Raw genomic sequence first — 27184 nt, forward strand, 5'->3', positions numbered from 1 at the left:
TAACAATTGCAAAGGAATCGCGCGATAGATAACATGGCGGTAACTCAAGATTTTAAGTAGAGATATCTCCAATTCTTAAGTTTTTTTTGTTTTGAGTATTCCTGAGTTATTGAAGCAAGTTCATTTGGGAAACTTTAGTTAAATCTGGCTTGCATGATAAAGATTGAGCTATGGAACTAAAGTCAAATTTACTTAAAATGTTGAGTTTTAAACTTGTTCTTTTTATAAAAAAAATTTTTTAGTTTTGGATCAGAACTAGAAAATTCAATTAATTTGAAATTTGATAGATGTCACATTCATCTAAGACTCGGGTTGGTTCGCGGGCCGCTTTATCGACAACTGGCCGGACCATTTTAGATATAATATTTAGATTTTTTTTATAAATGGATTAAATGAACTGGATTAAAGAGCCTGAATATTCAGTTTTTTATAGATCTAAAACAATTTTTATTTTAGCTTTTTTAATATATATTTTTATTTTTTACAAAATGATTTTTGAACTAAAAACACATAAAAAATGATTAAAAAATTACAATTATTGATTTAAAAGGGGGGAAATCAGCGAATTTAATATACATCTATACTCTTCATTTTAATTTCATCCTAAAACAGAAAGTCGGCACTCATGATTTACTTTCTCGGGCCGCACAAAATGATGCAGCGGGCCAGATTTGCCCCCCGGGCCGCTACTTTGACACCTGTGATCTAAACTAAAGAAAAAATTATTTACTCTTCCTCTTATTCCTACTACAAATGTTCATTCCATTCTACATTTGAATGCAGGAACAATTTTAGCAAGTAACATCATTGCCAAAACTGTTAATCATCTTTTTGTCCAAAATGATCATTATGATCCTCTGTCTCAATTGAGGCGTATTTACTGTATATCAAATTAATATTTGAAATATTTCTTTTTTTTCAGTTTTACATTTACTTTAGTTTTTTCTTTCATTTATTCTAAATATAGTTTGGACGCTAATGACATGCTCTTTTAGGTCATTACCCTGGAAGGCTGGGTGGACATCATGTATTACGTCATGGATGCCCACTCGTTCTACAACTTCATCTACTTCATCTTCCTCATTATCGTAAGAAACCACACACACACACACCTACATATTACTTTTACTGCAGACATACTTGAGACATGAAGTGTCTGACAGGCTTAACGTGTCACAGGACCTACTTTATGCGGCGTAAGCTTATTTCCGCTGCTGCATGTCATATCAGACAAAGGAGGCTTAGTTACGCCCAATGTGTTTTGATGTCTTTCCTTGCCTTGCACTCTTCAGATACTGTTCAGAATAAGAAGAGAAAAAAAAAAAGGAATCATGGGAAATTATTTTGCATTTGGTTACACTCTACTCTCGTTGGAGACAAAAGAGGGTCGTGACACACCACATCGCCTGTCACCAAAATACAAGGTTTTTTTTAATGTTTTGATTGGCATTCATCAAGGAATTCAGTGTGAGTTTTTGAATCTTTTTCAAAACCTTGTTCACAGGATTAAAAAGAATTCATTTGTACTTTTTGTTCAAAAACATGCAAGGTTATCATTTCATGTTTTTCGGAGGCAAGTGGGTCAGGGTCAAGTATTTTTTGACTGGAGTCCACTTAAAATCCTTTATTTTCGTCATTTTGTGGGGGTGCTGGAGCCTATCCCAGCCAATCAGAGGGCACAAGGACACAACTGGTTAAAGGTCTCGGACTGTTAAAAAAAATGGTCAAACGGCCTAATAAAAATTGAGAAATTTGTCCAAAAGAGAGTTGAGGCTTTTTTTCCCCAGTTTTTAATGCACCAATCTCATACTTACTACTCGTTTGCCCCTCACAGGTGGGGTCCTTTTTCATGATAAACCTGTGCCTGGTGGTCATAGCCACCCAGTTCTCGGAGACCAAGCAGCGAGAACACGCCCTGATGAAGTCGGAGCAGCGCGCCCGCCAACTCCACCAGTCGGCGTCCACTTTGGCCAGCGACAGCCAACCGGGAAGCTGCTACGAGGAAATCATCCGCTACCTGGGCCACTTGGGGCGCAAGGCGTGCCGCCGTCTGTCTCGACTGGTCGCCCGGGCCGCCGCCGGCTTGCGCTGCGTTCGCGCGACCCGCCGCCAACGGGACCGGGGCGTCGCCGAAGTGAACGGGCTGGCGCACCGGCATTCCGGTCACGTCGCCGGCGACCTGTCGCACCTTCATCACATGTATCATCAGCGGCATCCGCCGCCGTCCCCGCCGACACCAGAGCGGCGCCTGAGTAACGGAGGATTTAATTATCCCGTCATTTCGCCGTTGCTCACTCACCTGGATGCAAAGAGTCAGCACCACAAGAGATTGGTCGCCATGGAGACTGTCAACAGGCAGCTCATGCTGGAACAAGGTGAGAAGAATGACGGATTTTTCAATGTCACGTGTTTGCTTAGCGTTGCGCTACCTCTGCTAATCACCAGGATTGCGAGGTTAACGAAAAATGAAAACAAGTCATAAAAATAACTTTCACGTGAGCAATGATTGCTCAACGAATCAGAACGTGCAAATCCCAAATTTCGTTGAACTATGATGACCCAGGAAATAATGTTTAATTGATATGCATTTGATTAGCTAAAATAATAGCAGCATTTAATAATGTCCGACAACGGCTATTTTGCCTACTTCCAGGAAATATTGATTCATTATTTAAGTTTGTTTCTATATTTACTCATGAAAAATGAAATTCTGCGTCTTCTCTTTATCAAAAAAAATTATCCCCTAATAGGAGACACAAGATCAAGGTTTCATTCATTCATTCAAATTCCATCCTGCTTATTTTCTCAAGAGTGGGCGGGGGTGCTGGAGCCTATCCCAGCTAAATACGATAGGGTACGACCTGAAAAAAAAATTCAAATTGGTGATTTTGGTTTCTCTACTTGGCGGTGCGACTTATAGTCCAGAAAATACGGGACACATGAATAACACTAAAAAGCTTTTTTTATTTTTTATTATTATCTCATTGCCATTGATGCACTAGGCGTCCACTCCATTTTGCCTATGAGGGCTGGCAGCGATCATTTTGCTTCTCGCCAAGTCAAATTGGAATGGACTTCCAGTGCCTTCAATGGATGCTAATCCCTTAGATGATTGGTGCAGGAGTTTATCACGGCTTGGAAGTCCAGTCTCCTTGCGATCGGGCCAAGCACGGCAGCGACACATGTACACAAACTGTTTATGTCGAGCAAAAAGATGCACTTAAATTTGAGCTAAAAACTCCATTACGGTGCACACTGACACAGCAGATGCACCAGAGTGAAAACACAAGGGTTCATTATATATATTTTTTTATGACATCTTCAATGGGAATGTGTAACCAAAGTGACTTATGGTACAATGACCACTAATTGGGAGCACTTGTAAAGGCCATTGAAAACAAAAAGGTGGATCCGAGTAGCCATTAAAATGATTGCCTCTTTACTGCAAGCACCATTACTATCACAGTAAATAAAAAATGAGCATATTCATTTCATGTCCTATAAAGATGAGGATATAAAATGAGTATACACTACGTTGCCACTCATCTTAATTGCTTTAAAGCTGAGTTGTGGTGCCCACAGTGGATTGACTACAGGATCTGAGAAGAGGCGTAATCCTATTGGAGGTCTTATTGTTGTACACAGTCATTTTATGCAAAGAGGATTTCACTTTTTGACTCTTCAAACCAAAGCTAATACCCGAGTGTTGACGCCAGAACAATTGGATTATTTCAGTTTAGAACATGTATTCTTGTTGAAAGGCTAAGAATCATATAGTATTTAAGGTATTTTATTGTGTAGAGCAAGGGTGTCAGACTCGGGTTGGTTCGCGGGCCGCTTTAACGTCAACTTGATTTCACGTGGGACGGACCATTTTAGTTATAATATTTAGATTTTTTTTAATAAATGGATTAAAAAAACTGGATTAAAAGCCCCGAATATTCAGTTTTTTATAGATCTAAAACAATGTTTATTTTAGCTATTTTTATATATTTTTAGATTTTACAAAATTATTTTTGAACTAAAAACACAGAAAAAAATGATTAAAAAATTACAATTATTGATTTAAAAGGAGGAAAATCAGGAAATGTAATATACATCCATACTCTTCATTTTAATTTGATCCTAAAACAGAAAGTCGGCACTCATGATTTACTTTCCCGGGCCACACAACATGATGCGGCGGGCCAGATTTGGCCCCCGGGCCGCCACTTTGACACATGTGGTCCAGAGGATTTTTGGAAAAATATTTTTCATCTTAGCCAACTTAGTGTCTTTGGGAATTTTTTTAAAACATCAAAGACAATTGAGTTAAACATCTTTTAACCAAAATATTCATGTTTAATTAAACATCGGAAAGAATATTTAGTACTCACTGTTTTTGTAAAAATAAAAAATAAACATCTCTACACGTTTGGGTAAACATCAAATACACCGTTTTGCAAATAAATTTTAGATTCGGTGAAGCTCACCTGTGCTTTTAAAGACATCAAAGACACACTGAGGTAAAAAAAAAAAAAAAAATCCTATTTTTTTATGTCAATTTAATCAGTGAAGCGTACATGTTTTGTGAATTTCCAATTTTCAATGAAGCAAACTTTGCTTTTGTTTTCATAAACATCAAAGACCCCGCAATTATCAGTGAATTCTGGCGGAAGCGCAGACATTTGAATTCAAGCCCTCAGGCAGGAAGTTCCCACATCATGTCGAGCTTACGTACAGATACACATGACGGAGTGACTTGATTGGATTCAGCGCGTCGCTCTTCAGGGGACGCCACCCGAGGTTCGCGGCGCTGAAGAAGGCGGCGAGAAGCACTCGTGCTAGATGACTTGTTCATTTTTGTCACAGCAGCGTTTTCTCTCTCCTTTTCTTCCCTCGAGCTGCTCGCTAATGATTGTGCACAAATCTTCTGCCGCACACACATGCACGCACACTTCTAATAAATTGCTCAACCCCCCCCTTGCGCAAAGAATCCCAATAGCAGCTTCCGTTTTATTGTTTTTTTGCGCCAGACCAACAGAAATTGCAAGCACTACCCTCAAAATATAATCAAAATCCAGATTTTTGGTTATATTTACCATATTAGTTTAATCTAATTTACTAACACTAGCATATTGTGCATGTTTTCAACTCAGTCTTGAGTAGGTAACAGTTTTTTTGTAAGCATTACGTTTATTTTCTGACCAAAACAACTTTATCATTCGACAACAAACCGATCGTCTACGGCCAAAACACATTTTTTGTGGGTCACGGTTAGATGTCAATTAGATTGAAATGATTGCTTTTATTGTCATTATATAAGTACAATGAGATTTTAGGCTTCACCATTGAGTGCACACAGTAAATAAGTAAAAGTAAAAAACATTGATATGCAATTAAATATGAAGTCAGATCAAAGTTTTCACAATGGGAGGCAATACAATATTTCTGTTTTTGGTCCACCAACAAATTTTGTGGCTCAACGTTGAAAATTACTAGTAATAAATATTAAAAATGTGTCTATCAGTCACAATGTAAACTAAATGAACTGAATGCTCCTTTTTTAGGTTTGAATGTTTTTTTTTTGTTGAAAAATTTGGGTTTTGAGCAAAACTGCGTATTTTAAGCTACTAAAAATACAAAACTGCCTCGTGATATTTTGTGGTTGGAAAGGTGTGAATCGGGTATGAATGATGTGAGAATGTACTGCAGGTGCCAAAATCTTTGCTGCAAAAAGTATGTTATTACTTCTTTTCTCTGCTTTGACTTTGTCAAAACATTCCCACAACGACTTGTTTTTCCCAGACAATGCAAATGCTTTTTTTAGTGGTCAATGTTTACAAATATTTTTTACAGTGTCCTGATTCCCTTGTGTGTTTATGTGCAGGCGGTTGCACAGCCCACCCCGCGTTACCTTTGCCAGGCGAGGTCCCCGTAGAGTCTTCGGCCTGCCCCTACTGCAGCTACTACAACCAATTATCCGACCCCCAAAATGAGGGAGCTGATGACCACCTCCATCCGCAGCGAGGCCCAGTGAGCAGCCCCTCACCCCAACTTCATTGCAAGAGCCCGGGACCCTCCGGCGTGTCCGGTCTCCAGCTAAGCGAAGGCGACGTTGCGCATCCGCTGTGGCGTGCGTGCGTTCGATGCTGGCCAGAAATCAGGAGCAAATTGGAACTCATTGTGGGCAGCAGATATTTCAACAGAGGAATCATGTTTGCTATTCTCATCAACACATTGTCCATGGGAATCGAGTATCACCAACAGGTAAGTCCCTCACTTTTTGCATTTCTTACCATTTGCGGAATTAGTGAATTTGTGTTGAGACCAAAACAAAGGAATACCTAAACTAAATGGTCCCACTGATATGCATCTCATTTGACTTCAAAGCTGAATTTCTGCACAAAATCTAAGATTAGATTAGATAACTTTATTCATCCCTTATTCGGGAAACTCCATTGTCATAGTAGCAGACACAGGAAAAGACATTTTAGACATAAATAGATAGGTAATAATTAAATAAATACATAAATAAATAATATATAAAAAACAAATACATATATAAATAAATAAGTGTGTTGCTATATATAGACATATATATAAATATATAAATAAATAAGCGTGTTGCTATATATATATACATACATAGTATATATAAATACACACACATATATATGTATATATATATGTATATGTATATGTATATGTGTATATATATATATATATATATATATATATATATATATATATATACATGTACATGTATACATATGGTTGGTCTTAACACTCGGCCATTTGTTTTGTTAAAGAGCCTGACAAATATAATTAGTAATATAATATAAAATAATATATTATTATAACAGGGGTGATCCCACTTAGTGTTTTTTCGATTAGCACGGCCATCTCTTGTCTACATTTTCTGGGATTAGTGTACTTATTTATGTGGCCACTTATTCATGTTGACTACTTATCTATGTTTACTACTACTTATTTATTATGTTGACTACTTAATGATTTATTACTTATTTTTTTATTACTTTTTTATTGATTATTTATCTGTTCATTTGTTTGTTTGTTATTTGTGCACTTCCCTACTTCTTTATGTATTCATTATTTTTATTATTATTTATCCATACTTGTCTGTTTGTGTGTTGTTGTTGTTGTTGTTATTTTTGCACTTTGTGGTGAAGCTTTAAATCTCATTATACTTGTATAATGACTAAGTGTCAGGAAGCTAACATTAGGCAAGCATAAGTTTAAGCAGACAACGGCGGTCAAAGAAACATGGCGGGTTGTTGTGAGACCGCCAATGAGAGCCCAGTGGAGTGTAGGGAAATTGTCAAACAAGAAGCAGTGCATCCGCGGAAATTTCAAAACAAAATAATGCATGTAGGAATTATTGACATTTTCCTAACTTGGATCTTTTTTCGTATCTTGAGGCACTGTTTTGCGTCTCAAAAGGTTTTGTAACCTGAAAATTTCGTACCTAGAGGCATTTGTAAGTAGAGATATGACTGTATTTTGCAATCTCATGAAACTGACAGCAACAAGACACTTTTTTTTGGTACAAATTTAATACTTTTGAATACTCTTTAACAAGATACAATCATTTAATTGCTGTCTAAAAATCTGTGATATGGAGTTTCAATGCAAATCTCCACTCATCATATTTTTTTTTACAATTTCTAAAGGTAGGGTTTTTCATGTAAATCTTTATTTACCAACAGTAATATGCCATGGTTTTATGTAAAGTCACCAAAAAAACCCCACAAAAAATGGCATCGTTAATGACGTCAAATTCAATGAAACGTAGCCTGCAATCAACACTTTCTGCATGAGAAGCACGCGAGTTCCCCCACTGCGTGCGTCTTTGTGTGTGCGCTGTGTGTCCTGAAGTGTTAATTAAAGTGTGACCCTTGGACAAGAGCGAGCGCGAGAGAGAGAGAACAAATGAGAGCGGATGAGACGGTAAAATTGGAGTCAGTGGCGTCGTCGTGATTTGCTCAGGGAAGATTGCCTTTTTGCCCTATTTAGTCAACTGTAAGACACATCCCGGAGTTTTCATCACAACATGGCTTGCCATAATAATAATATACTCCAGGCAGACTGCATTACGATGTAGTGGAAAAAAAAAAGGTCAAATGCGAGCAAAGGAGGTGCACTAATTATTATTTGAGGATGAAGTGTCAAGTACTTTTTTAGGTTGTGGTGTTTTTCACAATATTGAACTGCCATTGGCACTGATAGGCATCCAATTGGTCCAAATGGATTGATCTACGACCTCACCATCATAGGCATTGGAGTTGAATTAGTATATGAAATATGTTACAATATTTTAGTCTGTTTAGCAGTACTGTTGGTTATAACATTTCCATTAATATGACTACCCTAATTAAAATCAAATTTAGATAGCAGATCTCAATTTTTTTTGTAATAGCATTACTTTTGTAGTTATCATATCTGTTATTTTGTTTGTCTTTCCATCTTTGCACAGTGGTTCAAAATCATTTCCGTAACAAAAAAAAGATAAAAACAAACGAACACAAAAAGTAATTAACTAACTAACTCATCCATGAAGTCATTTTTACTTTTTTGAGCAGATTTTTCACCAGTACATTTACAGTGGTACCTCGACATACGATCTCTTAAGATCGTATGTCAAGCTTTTCGTAACTCGAGCGGACGTTTCCCATTGAAATGAACTAAAAACAAATTAATTCGTTCCAAACCTCTGAAAAAACACCAAAAACAGGATATTGGATTGGAAAAAAATGTTTTATTTCTTCTAATTCACCATTTATTAACAAAGTAACACATAACTCGTGGTTTAATAGTAATAAAATGTGTTTAATAGAACTAAAATTGGGCGGTGTTGTGTGCACGAGTATACTTCATTACCCAGAACGCCCTCTTTTTGCCCGCGCATGCGCGTTGTGCGTTTCCTGGTCGAAACTCGTCTGAATAAATCGTTCAGTCCTCGTAGATATCTGTTTAGACGAAAGAGATGCGGGAAAAAGACAGTGCGCTACAATGATAAACAGCCTCTCATGTCATGGCCACCTGGCTTGGTCGCATCTCGAAATTTTGATCGTATCTAGGGCGAATTATTCGATCGAAATTTTCGTCGTACCACGATGTGATCGTAGGTCGAGGTACCACTGTACTTGAGTCGAATGTCTTGTTTACATGAGTACATTTTTTGGTTTGGATACGCATTGTTGAACCGTTTTTAGAAACAAGAAAATTGAAATTAGCCTTTATGCTTCCTGTTTTGACAATTTAAGCGCTATAATTGTAGTCTTCACATTTCCTCGTTTAGATGCACGTGACCCCGATGTCAGCGTTCTGTTGTCTGGTACACTTGGGAGACCGCTGAAGGGTCTCTGGAGAACATCTGCAGTACTGCCAGATGTCACACTTACACACACACACACACACACACACACACATATGATCGTGCACACATACAGGCGGTAATAAATAAATGTCACCTCATTCTGTACAGTGATTCTCTCCAGTAGCATTGTGGGATAGAACTATTGTGTTTCCTTCTATATGGACTCTTTACAGCACACAATAGTAGTACTCTCTTTTATTAAGGTTAAAGTTATCAAGCAAAAATATGAATTGTATTTGTGTAGTACAAATTAAAATTATGCAAATCTCACTCCACGTCCAGATAACATTAATTGAATCCCAGCTTCTATTTAGCGCCAATTAATTTCCCATCTTAAATTTGGACCCCCATTTCTTCTCATGGCCTAAATTTATGACATATGGAGTATTTAATACACAGCGGAGAAATCTTGAATAATAACGTAACAGTTTATGTCTTTCTGGAGGCCTTTTTTTCAAAAGCGAGCGCCCTCGTATGAATTCTGTCTGGCAACGGATTTGTAAAGAATTTCGCCGCTTTTGTTGATCTTTTCCTACCACGGTGAGCTAAGCTTAAGATGTTTTATTAGGAATATGGTCATGAATAAATTATATTTTTCTGCTCCACAATGTTTGCACTGCAACCAGTGGTTAGCCACAAATACTTTTCAAGGTTTTCTATTGAAAACGTTTTATAATGATGTTGATTCATCAATGCAGTTTAGTGCTGGATTTTGCACACAAAAAAAATCTGCCTAGCAACTAGGGATTCTAATGCGAGCATTTTCATAATCTGTCACTGAGTCTACCGGGAAGCTAATGTTTTTCAATGAATAGCATCCATCTGTCGGCCCACTTTAATGTAAGCTGTGAACTTTAGCTCCATACGTGTTGCTTTGTTGGACATTTGATTACGTGAACGTTGAAAGGACAGAAATCCATTTAAGGATTTTATTTTTAATTGATTTGTTACTGCACTTGCTATCTGAACATTCTTTCTAATGATATATAATTTTGTTTGTCTGTATGGTTTAGTATAAGATTCTGCACTACAAATGTCACTGTTCTCAATTTAAAAGTTAAATACAACTGAACTGCTTTTAGGCGGTGATACTTTCACCCGCATACAACTACCGTATTTTCTCGCATATACGCCGTATTTTTGACCCAAAAAAAAGATGACTAAATCAAGGGTGCGCCTTATATGCGCACAAATTAGACTTGGCATGCACAAAACTGCAAGGGGACAAAGACAAAACGCCATAACGCAAGACAATGGTCATTTATTTCAAAATAGAAAAGAGATAAACAGATAAAACGCTAAACAAATTTTATTTTGACATCTATGAATGAAATGTATGAAAAAAAACGTTTTTGCATAATTTTAATTTCATAAAACGTGAAAAAATTCACTTACTTGTGCCTGCCTTTGCTCGCTCAGGGCGCCGACATAAATTTGTCTACGTGCTGTCAACACTCTTTCTGAATGTGCAATCTGGCAGATTCATACAGGTACATCATACCCACCTTGTGGACTTCCTTTGTGTGGCTCCAGTTTTTTAACTAGGTGTACAATGTCTTGTGTGTCTGTCTTGCTACTGCAACTAAAGAAATTTCCCGAATATGGGATGAAATAAAGTTCTAATCTAATCTCAGAAATACCACATGCGATGATTTTTCTCAAGATTTTCCCTTGTACTCCCTATTAAAACTATGAATAGAGGTGAAAATTGTGAATCAGGGAGCGTCTTATAAGTGAAAAATGGTAAAATTCAACGATTTTAGGGCAATTTTAAGGTTACGGCTTATACGCGGAGGCGGTCAATATGCGAGAAAATATGGTAACTAGACAATCACTGTTAATCTATTCCTGCTTCTGCCAACTGGCTAAAGCTCCCCTGTGTTCAGCCGCAGGAGCTGACGGACATTTTGGAGATCAGCAATATGGTTTTCACCAGTCTCTTCAGTCTGGAGATGCTGCTGAAAGTCCTCGCCCTGGGCCTCTTCGGCTACATCAAAAACCCTTACAATGGCTTCGACAGTATCATCGTCATCATCAGGTGGAATTTTCTTAGCGAACATTTTAAAGGGGATTTTTATGTTCGCTGCACATTTAAAAACATGTCCTTTGTCTGCTTCACATGAATTTTTGATATCTTTCAGCGTGTGGGAGATCGTGGGTGAGGCAGAGGGAGGTCTGTCGGTTCTGCGTACCTTTCGTCTGCTGAGGGTGCTGAAGCTGGTGCGCTTCCTCCCAGCTTTAAGGAGGCAGCTGGTAGTGCTTGTGAAAACCATGGACAATGTGGCTACCTTCTGCATGCTGCTTATGCTTTTCATTTTCATCTTCAGGTATTCAATTTCAGAGTTTATTTTTTTCACTGTTGAAGTAATCCTCTTGAAGGGAGCTACCATGTAAAAAAAGGACTACTTCCAATCAAAAGCACATATCTTGTCTTTTTCAGGACGTTGTGTTAAAAATTCAGAAGGAGCCACTTTAGATCAAAATGTCAAATTTCATATGTCTGTTACGTAATGATTTTTTAAACTTTTTATGGGTCTGTTCTTCATGTCAATGTTAGGTTTATCTTAACTAACAGTGGCGAGAAACACAGTCGTGGTAGTCAATGTTTTATTTCTCATTGAGAGTTGCTCGGCTCTGGCAAGCAATTTTCATCTTTTAATCTCCCAAATTGCTTTAGTTTCCTTAACTAAACTCTGGGTGAAGCTACTCAACCAAGCAGCCACTTTAAAAACCTTAAGGGCAGACTGCCACTGTTGACATGTTTTGGAGAGGTCTTTTTGTGATTAAATATGCTCACCAAATTGCATATTGCACAGTAAAACTGGCTTTAGGGTCTAATTTTTTTTATTTTTCTTGAACAAATTCCATACCCGTCAACCTCGGCCAATTGCTCCCCTTATTGATGATTGTAATTCCCCTTATTAAGCGACAATAAACCGTACAAATGCAACGCGGCACATATTTACTCACATAGGGGGCACTTAAAAGTCTAAAAATGTTCCAAAGTTACAGGGTGCCCAATCAGTAAGCACTAAATTCAAGATTCTGTAGATGTCGCTGTATGACTGTCTGGATACATTGCTTGCTGACGCGCTATATTTAAATTGTGAAAAGTAGGACGCGTGAAAGGGGAATGCGCATGCGCACATCATGCTTAAAGCATGACAATATTAGCAGTCGACGATGACGTTTCCGGTGACCGAGACAGAAAAAAAACGTACCTAAAAAATCCTGTACAAAAGTTGTTATACGGCGAACAAAATTCGAAATGATCAAAATATGGGAAAACGTATAAGTTGACAGGTATAAAATTCTGTTGGGTGTTACTGAACCAAAAGCACAGCCTCAATCCAAAATGACATTCTTTGTTTCAAACATGACTTCTTGAGACTTTTCTGCAGGTCTACCAAATTTCATATTCATATTCCTCCACTCCTATTGTTGGCAGAATTTAAAAAGATATAAATTTTAAAAAAAATCCATGCCTGCTGCCAAGCTGTTTTATGTTTTTTTTGGACACCCTTGCAGAGATAGTTTGTGAATATAGGCCATCTTGAAATGTACATTGATGTATTATTTCAATTTTTGTGTGTGCGCAGTATCTTGGGGATGCATTTGTTTGGCTGTAAATTCGGTCTGCGACAAGACGGTGGAGATACTCTTCCCGACAGAAAGAATTTCGACTCCCTACTTTGGGCCACGGTCACCGTCTTCCAGGTTCAACACGCACAAACAAACACACGCGCACAGTTGTCGTGTCCGCTATTTAATTTGAAATGAAATAGTAGGACATTTAAACTGAAGCAGCTTGTGGTGTCATTGGCAGCAGACCAGACACTCATCTTTATTATTTTAATCCAATCTCCATCTCACTGATGCTCAGCAATGTTCCTCCTAACACACAAATGGCCAAGCCAATAGCACTGCAGCGAGATGATGTGCTTCACGAAAAAACACACAAAACGTACAAAACAAAACAAACGAACAAAAAACAAAACAAAACAAAGACGTGGTGGATTTGGCACGCCGCAGGAGCTTGTTTAACACTGGCGAGCGTTATTGCTGTTCAGCCCACAGAGAGCGATATTAAATTCTACATTAATGTGCGTCTTATTACAGTGCAGTGGGGAAGTATTTTTTTTCTTATTATATTGTAGCAGCTCAGTTTGTACCCCTAAAATGTCAAGACAAACACATCATCTCTCATGATTATTAGATCATGTGCGCTAGGTTTGCTTAGTGCAAGGGTGTCAGACTTGGGTTGGTTCGCGGGCCGCGTTAAAGTCAACTCGATTTCATGTGGGCCAGACCATTTTAGACATGATATTTAGATTTTTTATAAATGGATTAAAAGCTCTGAATATTCAGTTTTTTATAGATCTAAAACAATGTTTATTTTAGCTTTTTGTATATATATTTTTAGATTTTAAAAAATGATTTTTGAACTGAAAACACAGAAAAAATTGATTAAAAAATTACAATGATTGATTTAAAAGGGGGAAAGTCAGGACATTTAATATACATCTATACTCTTCATTTTAATTTGATCCTAAAACAGAAAGTCGGCACTTATGATTTACTTTCCCGGGCCACACAAAATGATGCGGCGGACCAGATTTGGCCCCCGGGCCGCCACTTTGACACATGTGGCTTAGTGGATATAAAACTTCTATACATCCCTATCAAATGCCATTTTTTTGTGATGTAAAATAAATGACATTTTCCGATATTGATGTGAACGATAACCTGTACAAATCAATTGTAAAACTAAATTATTTTTTTTGCAGATCCTGACGCAGGAGGACTGGAACGCTGTTTTGTACAACGGCATGGCGTCCACCACGCCGTTAGCCGCACTCTACTTTGTCGCTCTTATGACTTTTGGCAACTACGTCCTCTTCAATCTGCTGGTGGCCATTTTGGTTGAAGGCTTCCAGGCTGAAGTAAGTGTGCTTTGGCTATTTAAAGGGACAGACAACAGCTCAGGGCTGGTAAGTAAGTTAAAAATTAGAATCAAAGAGCCTCACACCCAAAAACACAATGCAATTAAAACCATATTATTCACCATAAATAACACGTTCTTCCTCCTACAAAACAACAATGTATTCATTTCAAGTGTGTCCACCCTCAACACACACATCAAATTCAACTTAGCCAGCATTAGAGTGACCGGGAGCCGCATGCAGCTCAAGAGCCACATGTTCGCCACCCCTGCAACAGCTGGTAGAAATACCACTTTGTGACCTCTGCCATGCCTAAGCATATATAAACACTAATAGACTTGAGAATAGATGGATTTGCTAATGAGAGGAGGTGGAAGGTCAGCAATCTTGTGTACCATATTTTCTGGACTATAAGTCGCACCAGCCAGAAAATATATAATTAAGAAGGAAAAAAAACAAGTCGCATTTTTGAGGGAAATTTATTTGATAAATTCCAACACCAAAAACATGCATGTCATCTTGAAAGGCAATTTAAAATTAAAATTAAATAAAGAACAACAGGTTGAATAAGTTTGCGGTATTCTAACGTTACATGACTGACGTGCCTGTTAATGTCGGTAAAGACTTAAAATATTAGATTAGATTAAATTAGAATTTTATTTCATCCCGTATTGGGGAAATTTCTTGGTTGCAGTAGCAAGACAGACACAAGACACACAAGACATTGTAGACCGAGGTAAGAAACTGGAGCCACATACTGGAAGTCCACAAGGTGGGGACTTTCTGCAGACTGAGACTGAGGTTACCACACAGTCCCTCAGTAGTCTAAAGATTTTAAAGATCATTTAAAGATCATCTTCCTTGTTATTCAGATAACTCCAGCACAAAGAACATGCTAACAAGTTTACCAAACTATCAGTTTCACTCCAAGTCACTAAATCCAATCAAATCTTCATCCTCAGCGTCACTTTTAAACAACTTCCCCAACTCGGGAGGTAGATAGTTTCACACATAAGTCGCACCCCCGGGCAAACTACGAAAAAAAAACTGCGACTCATAATCCGAAAAATACAGTACTCTTATTTGATTGGGCTAAAATAGTTGATTGATAAATACATTCATAAAATGTTTGGCTGCGAAAAGGGTGGACATTTCCTGGAAATACTGGCTTTTATTTTTACGTTCCTTTCCACTATTACCAATGAGAAAAGTGTTTTTCAGTTCATTCTTTCCGCTAGGATGAATTTGAGCAAAGTTTTGCTTCTTTAAAAGGTTCCTGGTGGCCTTGGCTGAGCAAACAATGTGGTCGCTGCTTTGGAAATGTTGGCTTTGGTAATGAGGAGGCAATGATGCGTTGTTGATAGGGTCCTTGCTGACTTTTTTGACAAGGGCATTGGTGGCTCAATAGCAAAGCTGCCTCACGGAGGATAATCGCCACAATCCCGCTTGCATGTTTTCGCCTCATTCTCATTCTACGTGCTTTCCTTGTCGTGCTTCAACTCGCACAAACACACATATATAGACACATACGTAGACACTTGTACGTACGCAACATTCCCCAAGGCAAGCTGGTGTTTGATATCGCTCTGCCATTCACAGCTGGTGAGTTTTCGTTTAGTTTTTGCCATTTAATCACCGTCATCAGACAATCCACGCTGATCCTCAAATAGCCATAATTCACAAAGCTGGTAGACGCACCGGTTGATGCCCTCTGCCCAAGCCATCTTCCTCCATCTTTGCTGTGAACATTTTAATTAAAGGGGGGGAAAACTTTATTGCTTAGGACACCAGGAGATCACCGCCGAAAAGTCTCCCTGGACTGACTGGTGGTTTTTGTGTATCTTCAAATCGACTTTTTAGGGCGACGCAAGCCGATCGGATTCCGATGAGGACGGGCAGTCGCTGTCTTACGACGACGAGGAGAAGCTGAGGGAGTTGTACGCCGCAGGTAACCAACCGGCGGGCTATCTTGAGAAGTTAACGTAGCGGGCAAGACCTTGACTGAAAAACGTTTTGAATGTTTTTCACCTGGACTTAAAGAGGTGAAGATCCAAGCCATGATCCTCAGTCCCAATGGTCTCCTGAACCCCAGGGCTTCCAGACCACCGCCCTTGACCATGCCCATCATCACCCACACGGCGGCCACGCCCACCGTCAACTACGGCCAATCGCGGCGCGGCAGTGCCGTCTCTGTTGCGGACAGCCTCGACCAGCTGAGGTCGCCGGTGAGTTTTCACATCGCTAATTAAAGATTGGGGGTCTCCAATCTGCTTCACACATGTGCACATTGTGTCCTTGGGAAAGATACTTGTTTTATTGTTGATTTTTACTTCATTTTTCAAATTCATTGTTGCAGTAGAAAGAGGGTGAGAATACAGACACAGAAAAAAGACATTTTAGACATAATTAAATAGCTAATAAATAAGTAAATAAATAAATAATATTGTGACATTGGAAGAATGGTCTAGCTTTTTGATAGCGTTTGATTGGCCAATTGTCGTTTTTGGAGCAGAGTTTGCCAAACATCAATTTAAAAGTAACAAAAAAAAATACTGACATTTAAAAAAAATAAAGATGGTGTCTTATCTTGTCACATTTAAAATTGTATAACATTTTTAAATGTACATATTTTATTGACATTGTGGAACTATAATGAACTGTTTTATTTCAAAGGTAGTATATTATACATGAACTTTGAGTTTATTGTTATTCATCTTTATTCGTTTTTATACCTTGTACAAATCCCTTTCGGAAGCCTTTCATCCTTAGCAAAGTTGTTATTCTCCGCGCAGCCTCCGTGGGATATTATCCTGCCGGAGAGCCGTCGTTCCAGCTGGACCAGCCTGGGTCGTGCCCCCAGCCTTCACCGCAGGAGCCAATCGGGCGAGATGGAGTCGCTCCTGTCCGACAGCCACTCCGCCTCTAACGCCGGCAGTAGAGAGGCCTCCGTCGACACGCTCGATTACCTGCAAGTGCCTGCCTTGCACACGCCCGACTGCAACGGGACCGCCGCCTTCCACCTTCCTGACCACTCTTACGACGACCCGCTTCACACGGCATTTTACCACACGCAGCAAGAAGAGGACGAAACGGAGGAGGTTTGTTTTTGTATTTTTTTTTAATCTCCTTGTTTTGGGCCAATATTGACCAATAGAAAAAATCGGGTCAAAAAAAACTTACTGCCAAAACCTGCACACATTGCTGATAAAATAAAATACAATGAAATTAAAATAAAACCAATTACAAAATATAAACAACATTTGTTTTAATATTGAACATGATTGACCCATTGGTTGATGCACATTTTGAAGCACTAAACCAAACCAAATATTTTTGTTTAGAATATGGACAATTATCAGGATTAATTTTTAGGTCAAACAATTGATCTGGCTACTGTCATTATAATTGTGTGCAAATAATTATAATAACATAAAGTAGCTAAGCTGTTGTTGGGGAAAAAAGAGCAGAATAATCATGCCAGTCCAGTTAAAAAAATCTAGCTATAATGATTTTTAAAATGTGTTCCCTACTGTAATTAATCTGTATGAATTCCTTAAAATAACATGTCAAAAAAAATACAATGTCCTTCAGGAAGGATGTTCTTTGTGTTCTTTTGCAGACTTTGTACCAGAAACTGAGAAAACTATTGGAGCCGTACAAGCCTCAGTGGTGCGTTGAGCACGAGGATTGGTCGCTCTATGTGTTTGCTCCACACAACCGGTAAATCCCTCACCGCATCAAAACGCACATAGACACTTTTTCAGCGTTTCCAGTGTGTGTGTGTGTAGTTTCAGACTGTGGTGCCAGAATACAATTGGACACAAGATGTTCGATCACATCATCCTCCTCTTCATCTTCCTTAACTGCATCACCATCGCGCTGGAGAGGCCCGACATTCAGCCGCACAGCATGGTAACATATGAGTATGCACAATTACACACATACACTTGCCAACATGCATAATGTAGACAGTAGCAGGCAATGGATGCTTCATTTGGACCATCTTACATACGTTACATCATTTCTTTTTGCGTATGTTTCTTCTACTAGAGACATTTTTTTAAATGTGTAAAAACATATACATACCGAACACACTTAAATGCGTTTATAAATAATTAGGAAAATCTGCTTAAATGCTGTATATCATACAAAAATATAGTGTTTTGTGGTCATTAGTTTACAAGAAAAAAATGCCATATATTCAACAAGGGGCCAGAAAAAGACTTTTGGGGGCAAATTTCAACCGTCTTGCATACGTTATATCATTTGTTTTTGCGTACGTTTCTTCTATTAGAGACATTTTTTTAAATGTGTAAAAAAATAAAATACCGAACACACATTTAAATGCGTTTATAAATAATTAGGAAAATCTGCTTAAATGCTGTGTATCATACAAAAATATTGTGTTTTTGGTCATTACTTTACAAGAAAAACATGCCATATATTTAACAAGAGGCCAGAAAAATACTTTTGGGAGCAAATTTCAACCGTCTTACATACGTTACATTATTTGTTTTTGCGTATGTTTCTTCTACTAGAGACATTTTTTTTATTTGTAAAAAAATATAAATATATACCGAACACACATTTAAATGCGTTTATAAATAATTAGGAAAATCTGCTTAAATGCTGTATATCATACAAAAATATAGTGTTTTGTGGTCATTACTTTACAAGAAAAACATGGCATATATTCAACAAGGGGCCAGAAAAAGACTTGGGGGCAAATTTCAACCGTTCTAGCTTCAAACTGTTTTGCTCGCTTTTCATTAAAACACTTTTTAGGGAAATTGTACAAAAAGACACGCAAGAAATTATGAGTTTGGACTCATTTGAGTCCATGGTCATCTTTATTGGACCCCCAAAACACTATAATTCTTCAAACTTCCACTAATCCATGTTTGTTGAAGTTTAATGTAACCCCTTTGGGCATATAAGGCATCATAATAATAAGAATTGTAAAATAACACCGATTATGATGATTACAATGTCACGCTTTTTTTTTCCTTGAGCTTTTCATCTTCTGCATTGGAAATAGTTTTTCGCGTACATGTGTTGCAGGAGCGAGTTTTCCTCAGCGTGTCCAATTACATCTTCACTGTGATCTTTGTTGGCGAAATGATGATCAAGGTAAGTTTCCATTGCAGGATGATAAGGCCATTTTTCTTCAGACACTTCAGGCGAGAAGCCAAAATCATTTACATAGGCACATTTTTTGGGGAGGATGTAAATCACAAAACTTCAATAGAAGTGTTACTTCAGATAAACTTGCTTAAACAAGTCACACATCATTGTGGCGTCCTAAATTTGTGACATTTTGTGCTCATCCACTACGATAGTACTCATTGACTTAAGGTTTATATATATATATCATAAGACAAATTATCATTTGATGCCCTTTTGAAGTGATAAAAATTAAATTTCTACATCGATTAAAACTGATTTTCTGGTTTTGTTATGTTACTAGAGTAATCCATCGATTATTGCGGTTAATGTAGAACAGACATGGCTGCGATAAACGAAAAACCGCAAAGTAGGATCACCCCTATTTAAAAAAAAATACATTAAAAAATATTTTTTTTAACTTCAGTGGCAGTGGCTTCCGCTTGCGAGTTTCAGCATGGATTTTCACATTTTTATGAACTTACAAAAAAAAACATTCTATAACAAAAAAATCCCCCATGAAAAAGTAGGGTCACCCCTATTTAAAAAATAAAAATAAATTATTATTTTTTTTGCTTCAGTGGGATTGGCTTCCACTTGCGAGTTTCAGTGTGGATTTTCACATTACAAAAAAGAACTTACAAAAAAAATCATTAACAAAAAAAAAAATTCTCCCATGAAAAAAAACGCAATGTCGTGAAACCGCGATATTCGAGGGATTACTGTATATTTACAGATTTTAGTAGTTGCCTTTTGCAGGGGCTAATGAAATTTCAGCTGCAAAGATCAACAGCCAATGATTTTTCACATGCTTTTTAACCTATTAAGACAGTCAAAATTTGGGGGACTTAAACTTCCGAGATATTGGATTTTTTGACTTATTAAAAATCACATTTATACATCCCATGTATTTTTGTATTGTACTGTACTGAACAGGACAAGTGTAAATCCCCCCTTACACAATTGTAGAAATGTTAATTATGGACTGTTTTTGTTTTTGGTGTGTTTGCATTTGTATGTTTATAGGTGGTGGCCAAGGGAATGTATTTTGGGAAGGGTGTGTATCTGCAGAGTAGCTGGAACGTCCTTGATGGGCTCCTGGTGTTTGTGTCCATGGTGGACATTTTGGTGTCTGTGGCATCGGCCGGTGGGAATCGAATCCTGGGCATCCTGCGCGTACTGCGGCTTTTGCGTACCCTGCGACCACTCAGGTGCCAGTCTCTTTGATCTGAATTTTTTTGATCCAGTGGGGCTGGGTATGAAGATTTTAATTGGACGGTCTTATGATCGAATTGATTATCATCAAATGACAAGCTTAGACCAAATTTTTGTTTGTTTTTGTTTGTTGCCTGTTTGTTTTTTTTTACAGGGTGATCAGTCGTGCTCCAGGTCTAAAACTGGTGGTGGAGACCCTCATTACGTCACTGAGACCTATTGGGAACATTGTTCTCATCTGTTGTGCTTTTTTCATCGTGTTTGGGATCTTGGGGGTTCAGGTAATTACTGTGTAAACATAAATATGGATGATTTGTGTGTGCGCCTCCACTCCCCACCCGCTGTACCATACTGATTGTTTTAAGACAAATGAGGTGAAGGATTACAAATGAACGGGAAAATAATGGTAAAATGCAAATGACTGCAAAAATATGCTGATGAAGTCTCAAGTTCTAGTAGGGAGCGATATTGTGAGTTTTGGTACAGTGTAGTAGTTTCAAATACAAGGCCACCATTACCAATATTATTGATCAACGTGTGTAGGAGGGAATGTCATCCAGGTTTTCCATCTCAAATCTTTTTATTGTATGTATTTATTGTTTAGCCTCGCAGTTCTGATTTTATTCTCTTCAAATTGTGCAGTTTACTCAATCTACTTCATTGTGATATTATTCACAACACGATACATTTAGCTTAAACATAACACAGTTTGAAAACATTTCCTCAATTGTTAGAAACTCCCCCCAAAATGACTCGTATTGGCCCATCAGAATAATGCACTTTTAATCCATTGTTTAAAAAAGCAAATTTTAATTTTAATGTAGTTGACTCCCCCAAGAGATTGCAATATTTGTTGTCTTTTTAATTTGCTGCTCTACTCACTTTCAGTGAGATGTCCTTTAAAGTGCGACACCACACGAAGACAAAATTGTTGCAATTATGCATCTACCCTATGAGATGATGATAATATGCAAATTGTGTTTTGTGTGTGTGTGTGTGTGCATGTGCAGTTATTTAAAGGCAAATTCTTCCACTGTGAGGGCTACAACGTGACCAACATCAGCAATAGGACTCAGTGCTTGAACGCAGGACACCGTTGGCTTCGCAGGAAGTACAATTTTGACAACCTGGGTCAGGTATGACGCTCACACAAATGTTGCACACACACATGCACACGCACACACTGATGTCAATGTCCATTTTGCAGGCGCTGATGTCTCTCTTTGTCCTGTCGTGCAAGGACGGATGGGTCAGCATCATGTACGACGGCTTGGATGCGGTCGCCGTGGACCAGCAGGTATGAAAATCTCAAAGACCCATGCATTTTCAGGACAGCTTTTCCTCACCCTCCCTTGAGTTGGTTGCCAGCCAATCGCAAGGCACATCTGCATTGACAAGGGGTGTCCACTACACTTTTTTTGTAGCTTAGACGCAAATTAGGAAGATATTATATAATATGTCCACCTTGTGGACTTCCTGTGTGTGGCTCCAATTTTTTTACCTAGCTCTACAATGTCTTGTGTGTCTTATGTCTGTCTTGCTACTGCAAAAAAACAAATTTCCCGAATACGGGATGAAATAATGTTCTAACCTAACTTAATGCACAAAAAGCCACAATTCAGAATTTCTGTATTTTCAGTACATGTTTTTTTCACCCCACATTTTTTTTTTCTCCTTAACACGCAGAGTGTTAGATTTGACGCTGTTGTGTGATCTCGTTTGTATCAAAGAGAAGAAAAAAGCAGGCATATTTCAGCAGAAATGAAGAAAAGAGTAGCTGGCCGATAAATAGATGTGCGGCGACAGCTGTGGCACTTTGACTGCTGACTCAGGACCCCCTTTGGTCTCCTTGTTTTTTTTCTGGCAGCCGATCCGCAACAACAACCCCTGGATGCTCCTGTTCTTCATCTCCTTCCTGCTCATCGTCAGTTTCTTCGTGCTCAACATGTTCGTGGGCGTGGTGGTGGAGAACTTCCACAAGTGTCGACAGCAGCAGGAAGAGGAAGAAGCCAGGATGCGCGAGGAGAAGCGACGCAAGCGGCTGGAAAAGCGCCGGCGAAGTGAGTTCAACTCGGCCTTCCTGACCACATTCGTGGCTCAAAAGGTCCATACTAAACCATCTTTCCCTATTGATATGGTTAAAAATGCTATCCCTATATGTATGGGTGGTCTGGTGGCCGAGTGCTTGGCCCATATGGCTCACAATTGTTTGCGTGGGCTTTCTCTGGGTGCTCCAGTTTCCTCCCACATCCCAAAAAACATGCTTAGTAGGCTGGTTGAGCACTCTAAATTGTCCCTAACTATGATTGGTTGTCCATCCCCTTGTGCCCTGTGATTGGCTAGCAACCAAATGAGTGTGTCCTCCCCCTGATCTCCAAAGTTGGCTGGGAGAGGCTCCAGCACCCCCAGCAACCCTTGTGAGGGTAAGCAGTACGGAAAATTTAATTCAATGCTTTTTTTGTCATTATGCAAGTAAAATAAGATTTAAAGCTTCACCACAAAGTGCACAAATAACAACAACAAAATATATTTTTATAAAAAAACAAATAAATATATAAATAAATAAAATACTAATGAATACAAATAAATAAAATACAAATAAATAAAATACAAATAAATAAAGTACAAATAAATAAAATACAAATAAATAAAATACAAATAAACACAAATAAATAACAATAAATAATAAACAACAAACAGATAAATAATAGTAAATAAATACTCAATAAATAGGTAATCAACATAATAAGTAGTACTCAACATAGATAATTAGTCAACATGAATAAGTGGTCACAAAAATAAGTCGTTTTTTTTCTTCTTTTTCAATTTTGGGTTGAAAAATCTTTTTTTTTATCGCCGCTTTTGATGATGAAATGAATTGACAGCTACTTTGTTTGAACATATGTATAATATTAGTGAATATAAGAATTCAATTTTTTAAGATCATTTATGTGTATTATTTTATGAATAAGTCTCTGCGAAGAACGAGAACATTTACTACGAATTGGGACACCAGCACATTTCTCTTTCTTGGCCTTCTAATTGCACATTCAGATGGGCTGCACAGTCAAAGCGTAACAAAACCAGTTTCCTCCTTTTCACGGGTGGGCTAGGAAAAAAAAATAGTAACTGGTATTTCCTCTCCCCTTTTGTACTTTGTCCCGAAAGAATGATGTGTAGTCCAAAACTGGTTGACAACCTTCCACCCTCTCTCTTAAGACTTATGCGAGGCTACAAAACTAGGCGGAAGGAAACACAACGTTGTGTGCCTGCCTCACGGTGGAAGATTTACCTCCACCACGAGATCCCCCCCCGACAAAATTGTGTCCGTGCCTTTTCCTCGCACCAACAAATCAATGTGGGTTACAGCCCGGGGGACAGAAATGCCGGAAATGATGCGGGTGTGTGTCGACAGAGGCCCTGGAGAAGCCGTACTACGCCGACTACTCGCCGCTGCGTCGCTCCATCCACAGCGTGTGCACCAGTCACTACATGGACCTCTTCATCACCATCATCATCTTCACCAACCTGCTCACCATGAGCATGGAGCACTACAACCAGCCCCAGGTAACCACGGCAACAGCCCCTCTCTCTCCTCGACAATGTAGCACGTGTCTTCGTTGTGAAACAGTACCTGGTGGAAATTCTCAAGTACTGCAACTACGTCTTCACGGTGGTCTTCGTCATCGAGGCCATCCTCAAGCTCGTGGCGTTTGGACTTCGCCGCTTTTTTAAAGAGAGGTAAGAAAACTCCACGCGTATTTTTTGCGCGGGTTGCCAGGGGTGATTGAGTTTGCGCAACTTTCAGTGGTCACGACAAAAGTTGCTGTTTTTTATGAGTGGAATGAAAACATGGATGACCTTTGACCCCTTATTGGGCAAGTGGCTTTGGTTATTTAAAAAGAAATGAAATATTAGCAATTTCTATTTTTAAAAGGATTTATCATTATTGTATTTTTTTAATTCATATTTCTATATAATGATACAACATCTGGCGTAAAATTAAAACTAATAGGCGATTCTACGGTTTTGCTGTAAGCCCACTCCATCCACCATTTTTATATAAAGATATATTTATTTATTAATGAATGCAATGCTAATAAAAACTAAATTAATGACATTAAGATGAAGAAATGCAGTCTGGTGTAACAGTCGAAAGTTCATTGTATGAGTGCCATGGACAGTAATAGACGTTGAATTAAAACTGGCTATAAATGCTCATTTTTCATCTTTTTTGCATACATAATTTCTCTACTTTTGATACTGTTTATACTTTTTTTTTTAATTAACAGGGGCTAGGTAGTATTAAAGATTATGTAATGAATATTTATTCCACTCATCTTATGGGGAGGGTGCTGGAGCCTATCCCAGCAAACAACAGGCAGCAATCGCTGGGAAATTATGCTAATTCAATGTCAAATTCGTCTCTATTTACAAAAATTCCAACTTCTGGAACAAATTAATTCGTAAAAAGAGGTACCACTGTCTATGTATCTACACAGCTGTCAATTCTCAAGGTTGTATTTCTTTGGGAAAATAAGAAAGTTGACTGTTCATTTGTTTTCCAGATGGAACCAGTTGGACTTAGCCATCGTCTTGTTGTCTATTATGGGAATCACATTGGAAGAAATCGACCTAAACGCCTCACTACCCATCAACCCCACCATCATACGTATCATGAGGGTGTTGAGAATCACCCGAGGTACACACACACACACCCATGAAAAATGGCGTTTGGAAATCTTTTAGCTGACGCCATGACGCTCACGTTGCAGTGCTTAAGCTGTTGAAGATGGCCACGGGGATGCGATCTCTGTTGGACACCGTCATCCAAGCGCTGCCGCAGGTAACGTACCCCCAAAATTTGAGAATTAAGCCAAACAAGACATGTTTGTGTCAATGTAGCGCTGGATTTGACCAGAAATTCACCGTCATTTTTAGCCGAGCGAACAAAAGAAAGTGCACTGAGAAAGCGGACGTATTCTCGGGCTCCTTATTTCTGGTTGATGGATGTTCTTTGGCGCTGTGAGTCACTCCGTCATCATTCAGACGTTTCTTCTCCTCGTTTTCTTTCACGCTTAATCAGAGGCTTACAAATGAAGTCATTCTACCTTTGCCTAATGGCTTTAGTCACTTCAGATTTTCATATTTCCTTGTTTGCGTTTATTGTTCTAATTAGCTGACATTTTTTGGAATGTACACTTTCATCAGTTATTTTTTTTTATTTCATATCTCCCCTTTGAGTAGTTACAATTTTTTTAAAAGAAAACTTAACGTGTCTTTCAAAATATAGAATTTATTTTTTTAATAGATTTTTTTGCTTTTTTTTCTATTTTCAGAGTTTTTATGTATTTTGGACAAAAATAAACCGCAGTTAAAAGTATTAATGTTAATGATGAGGAGGAGCATAGCCTGTCATAGTTTTTTTTCCCGTTTATTTGGCCAATTCTTTAGTCCTTGGTCTGAGCATACTGCTGCCAATCTTGTGGCCCGGGTTCGATTCCCACTTGAGGGATTTATCAGGAAGGGCATCTGGCATGATCACTTGTGTGCCAAAATCTAACATGCAAATTGTGAAAGAGTCATTTCACTGTGGGGACCCCCCGAGAAGAAAAGTGAAACGGGAAGAATGCGTTTTGCAAACTCATGAACAACAATTTGAGATCCAAGCGTGCTCATTCAAACTGAACAAAAACACACTTTAAGCATTGTAATGCTACTTCTACTATAACTTTACATCAAATATAAAAGAAAGACAATTCCATCCTGTTTCAAAAACAACCACTGCTTTGAAACGGCAGCTTCGCTTGATGCTACGAAAAAAAAGCAAAAATCTAAATAAAAATCCTCAGTATTTTTTGATTCTACCTAAATTGACGTATATACAACAGCAGGTTACCAAATCCCACAAATTATTAGTTGAAGTCCAACTATACTCTTTTTAATTGGTCAGTTAAGCAATCCTTTATTTTATTTTTTATTTTAATGTAAATTTTGAAAGAATAGCATCGAAAATGAAGACGAAGCACGTGACCTCATCTTCAATACGCCTCCTTTTATTTTACCAAACAATCTTTTGGGATTTAAAATCACTTTTGCGGGCTCATTTTGTCTGCTTGATGTACGCTTCTCTCTCTCTCTCTCTCTCTGTATACTTTCTCTATGTATATATGTTTATGTATATATGTGTGTGTGTTTGTGTGTTTGGTATCTATGTACGTTTGTATACTGTATGTCCGTCTAGGTGGGGAATCTGGGTCTGCTCTTCATGTTGCTGTTCTTCATCTATGCAGCTCTGGGAGTTGAGCTCTTTGGAAAACTGGGTTAGTGTGGGTGTGCATGCGTACAGTACGCTCGTGTGTGTGTGTGTGTGTGTGTGTGTGTGTGTGTGTGTGTGTGTGTGTGTGTGTGTGTGTTTGTTGCATTACATGCATTAATGATGTCAATTTCCACCCCACCTCACCCCCTCGACCCGACTAACCCC

General features: G+C 38.4%; 1 protein-coding gene across 2 annotated transcripts in view; it reads left to right on the forward strand.

Annotated features, from left to right (window-relative positions):
* Positions 1–27184, forward strand: part of LOC144077388 (voltage-dependent T-type calcium channel subunit alpha-1H-like) — a 58031-nt gene that overhangs the window by 26275 nt on the left and 4572 nt on the right. For both annotated transcript variants that reach the window (XM_077605099.1, XM_077605098.1), the window contains 23 exons: positions 996–1088; positions 1835–2375; positions 5870–6249; positions 11266–11417; positions 11521–11706; positions 12979–13096; positions 14167–14322; positions 16183–16270; positions 16363–16547; positions 17115–17420; positions 17942–18042; positions 18111–18234; positions 19384–19452; positions 20512–20696; positions 20855–20981; positions 21711–21836; positions 21908–21997; positions 22568–22760; positions 24116–24267; positions 24332–24441; positions 25269–25402; positions 25476–25546; positions 26945–27023. In XM_077605099.1, coding sequence (XP_077461225.1) covers positions 996–1088; positions 1835–2375; positions 5870–6249; positions 11266–11417; positions 11521–11706; positions 12979–13096; positions 14167–14322; positions 16183–16270; positions 16363–16547; positions 17115–17420; positions 17942–18042; positions 18111–18234; positions 19384–19452; positions 20512–20696; positions 20855–20981; positions 21711–21836; positions 21908–21997; positions 22568–22760; positions 24116–24267; positions 24332–24441; positions 25269–25402; positions 25476–25546; positions 26945–27023 — 3766 coding nt within the window. The remainder of the gene's footprint in view (positions 1–995; positions 1089–1834; positions 2376–5869; positions 6250–11265; positions 11418–11520; positions 11707–12978; positions 13097–14166; positions 14323–16182; positions 16271–16362; positions 16548–17114; positions 17421–17941; positions 18043–18110; positions 18235–19383; positions 19453–20511; positions 20697–20854; positions 20982–21710; positions 21837–21907; positions 21998–22567; positions 22761–24115; positions 24268–24331; positions 24442–25268; positions 25403–25475; positions 25547–26944; positions 27024–27184) is intronic.

This window comes from Stigmatopora argus, chromosome 7 (genome assembly GCF_051989625.1).
Source record: "Stigmatopora argus isolate UIUO_Sarg chromosome 7, RoL_Sarg_1.0, whole genome shotgun sequence".
Classification (NCBI taxonomy): Eukaryota; Metazoa; Chordata; class Actinopteri; order Syngnathiformes; family Syngnathidae; genus Stigmatopora; species Stigmatopora argus.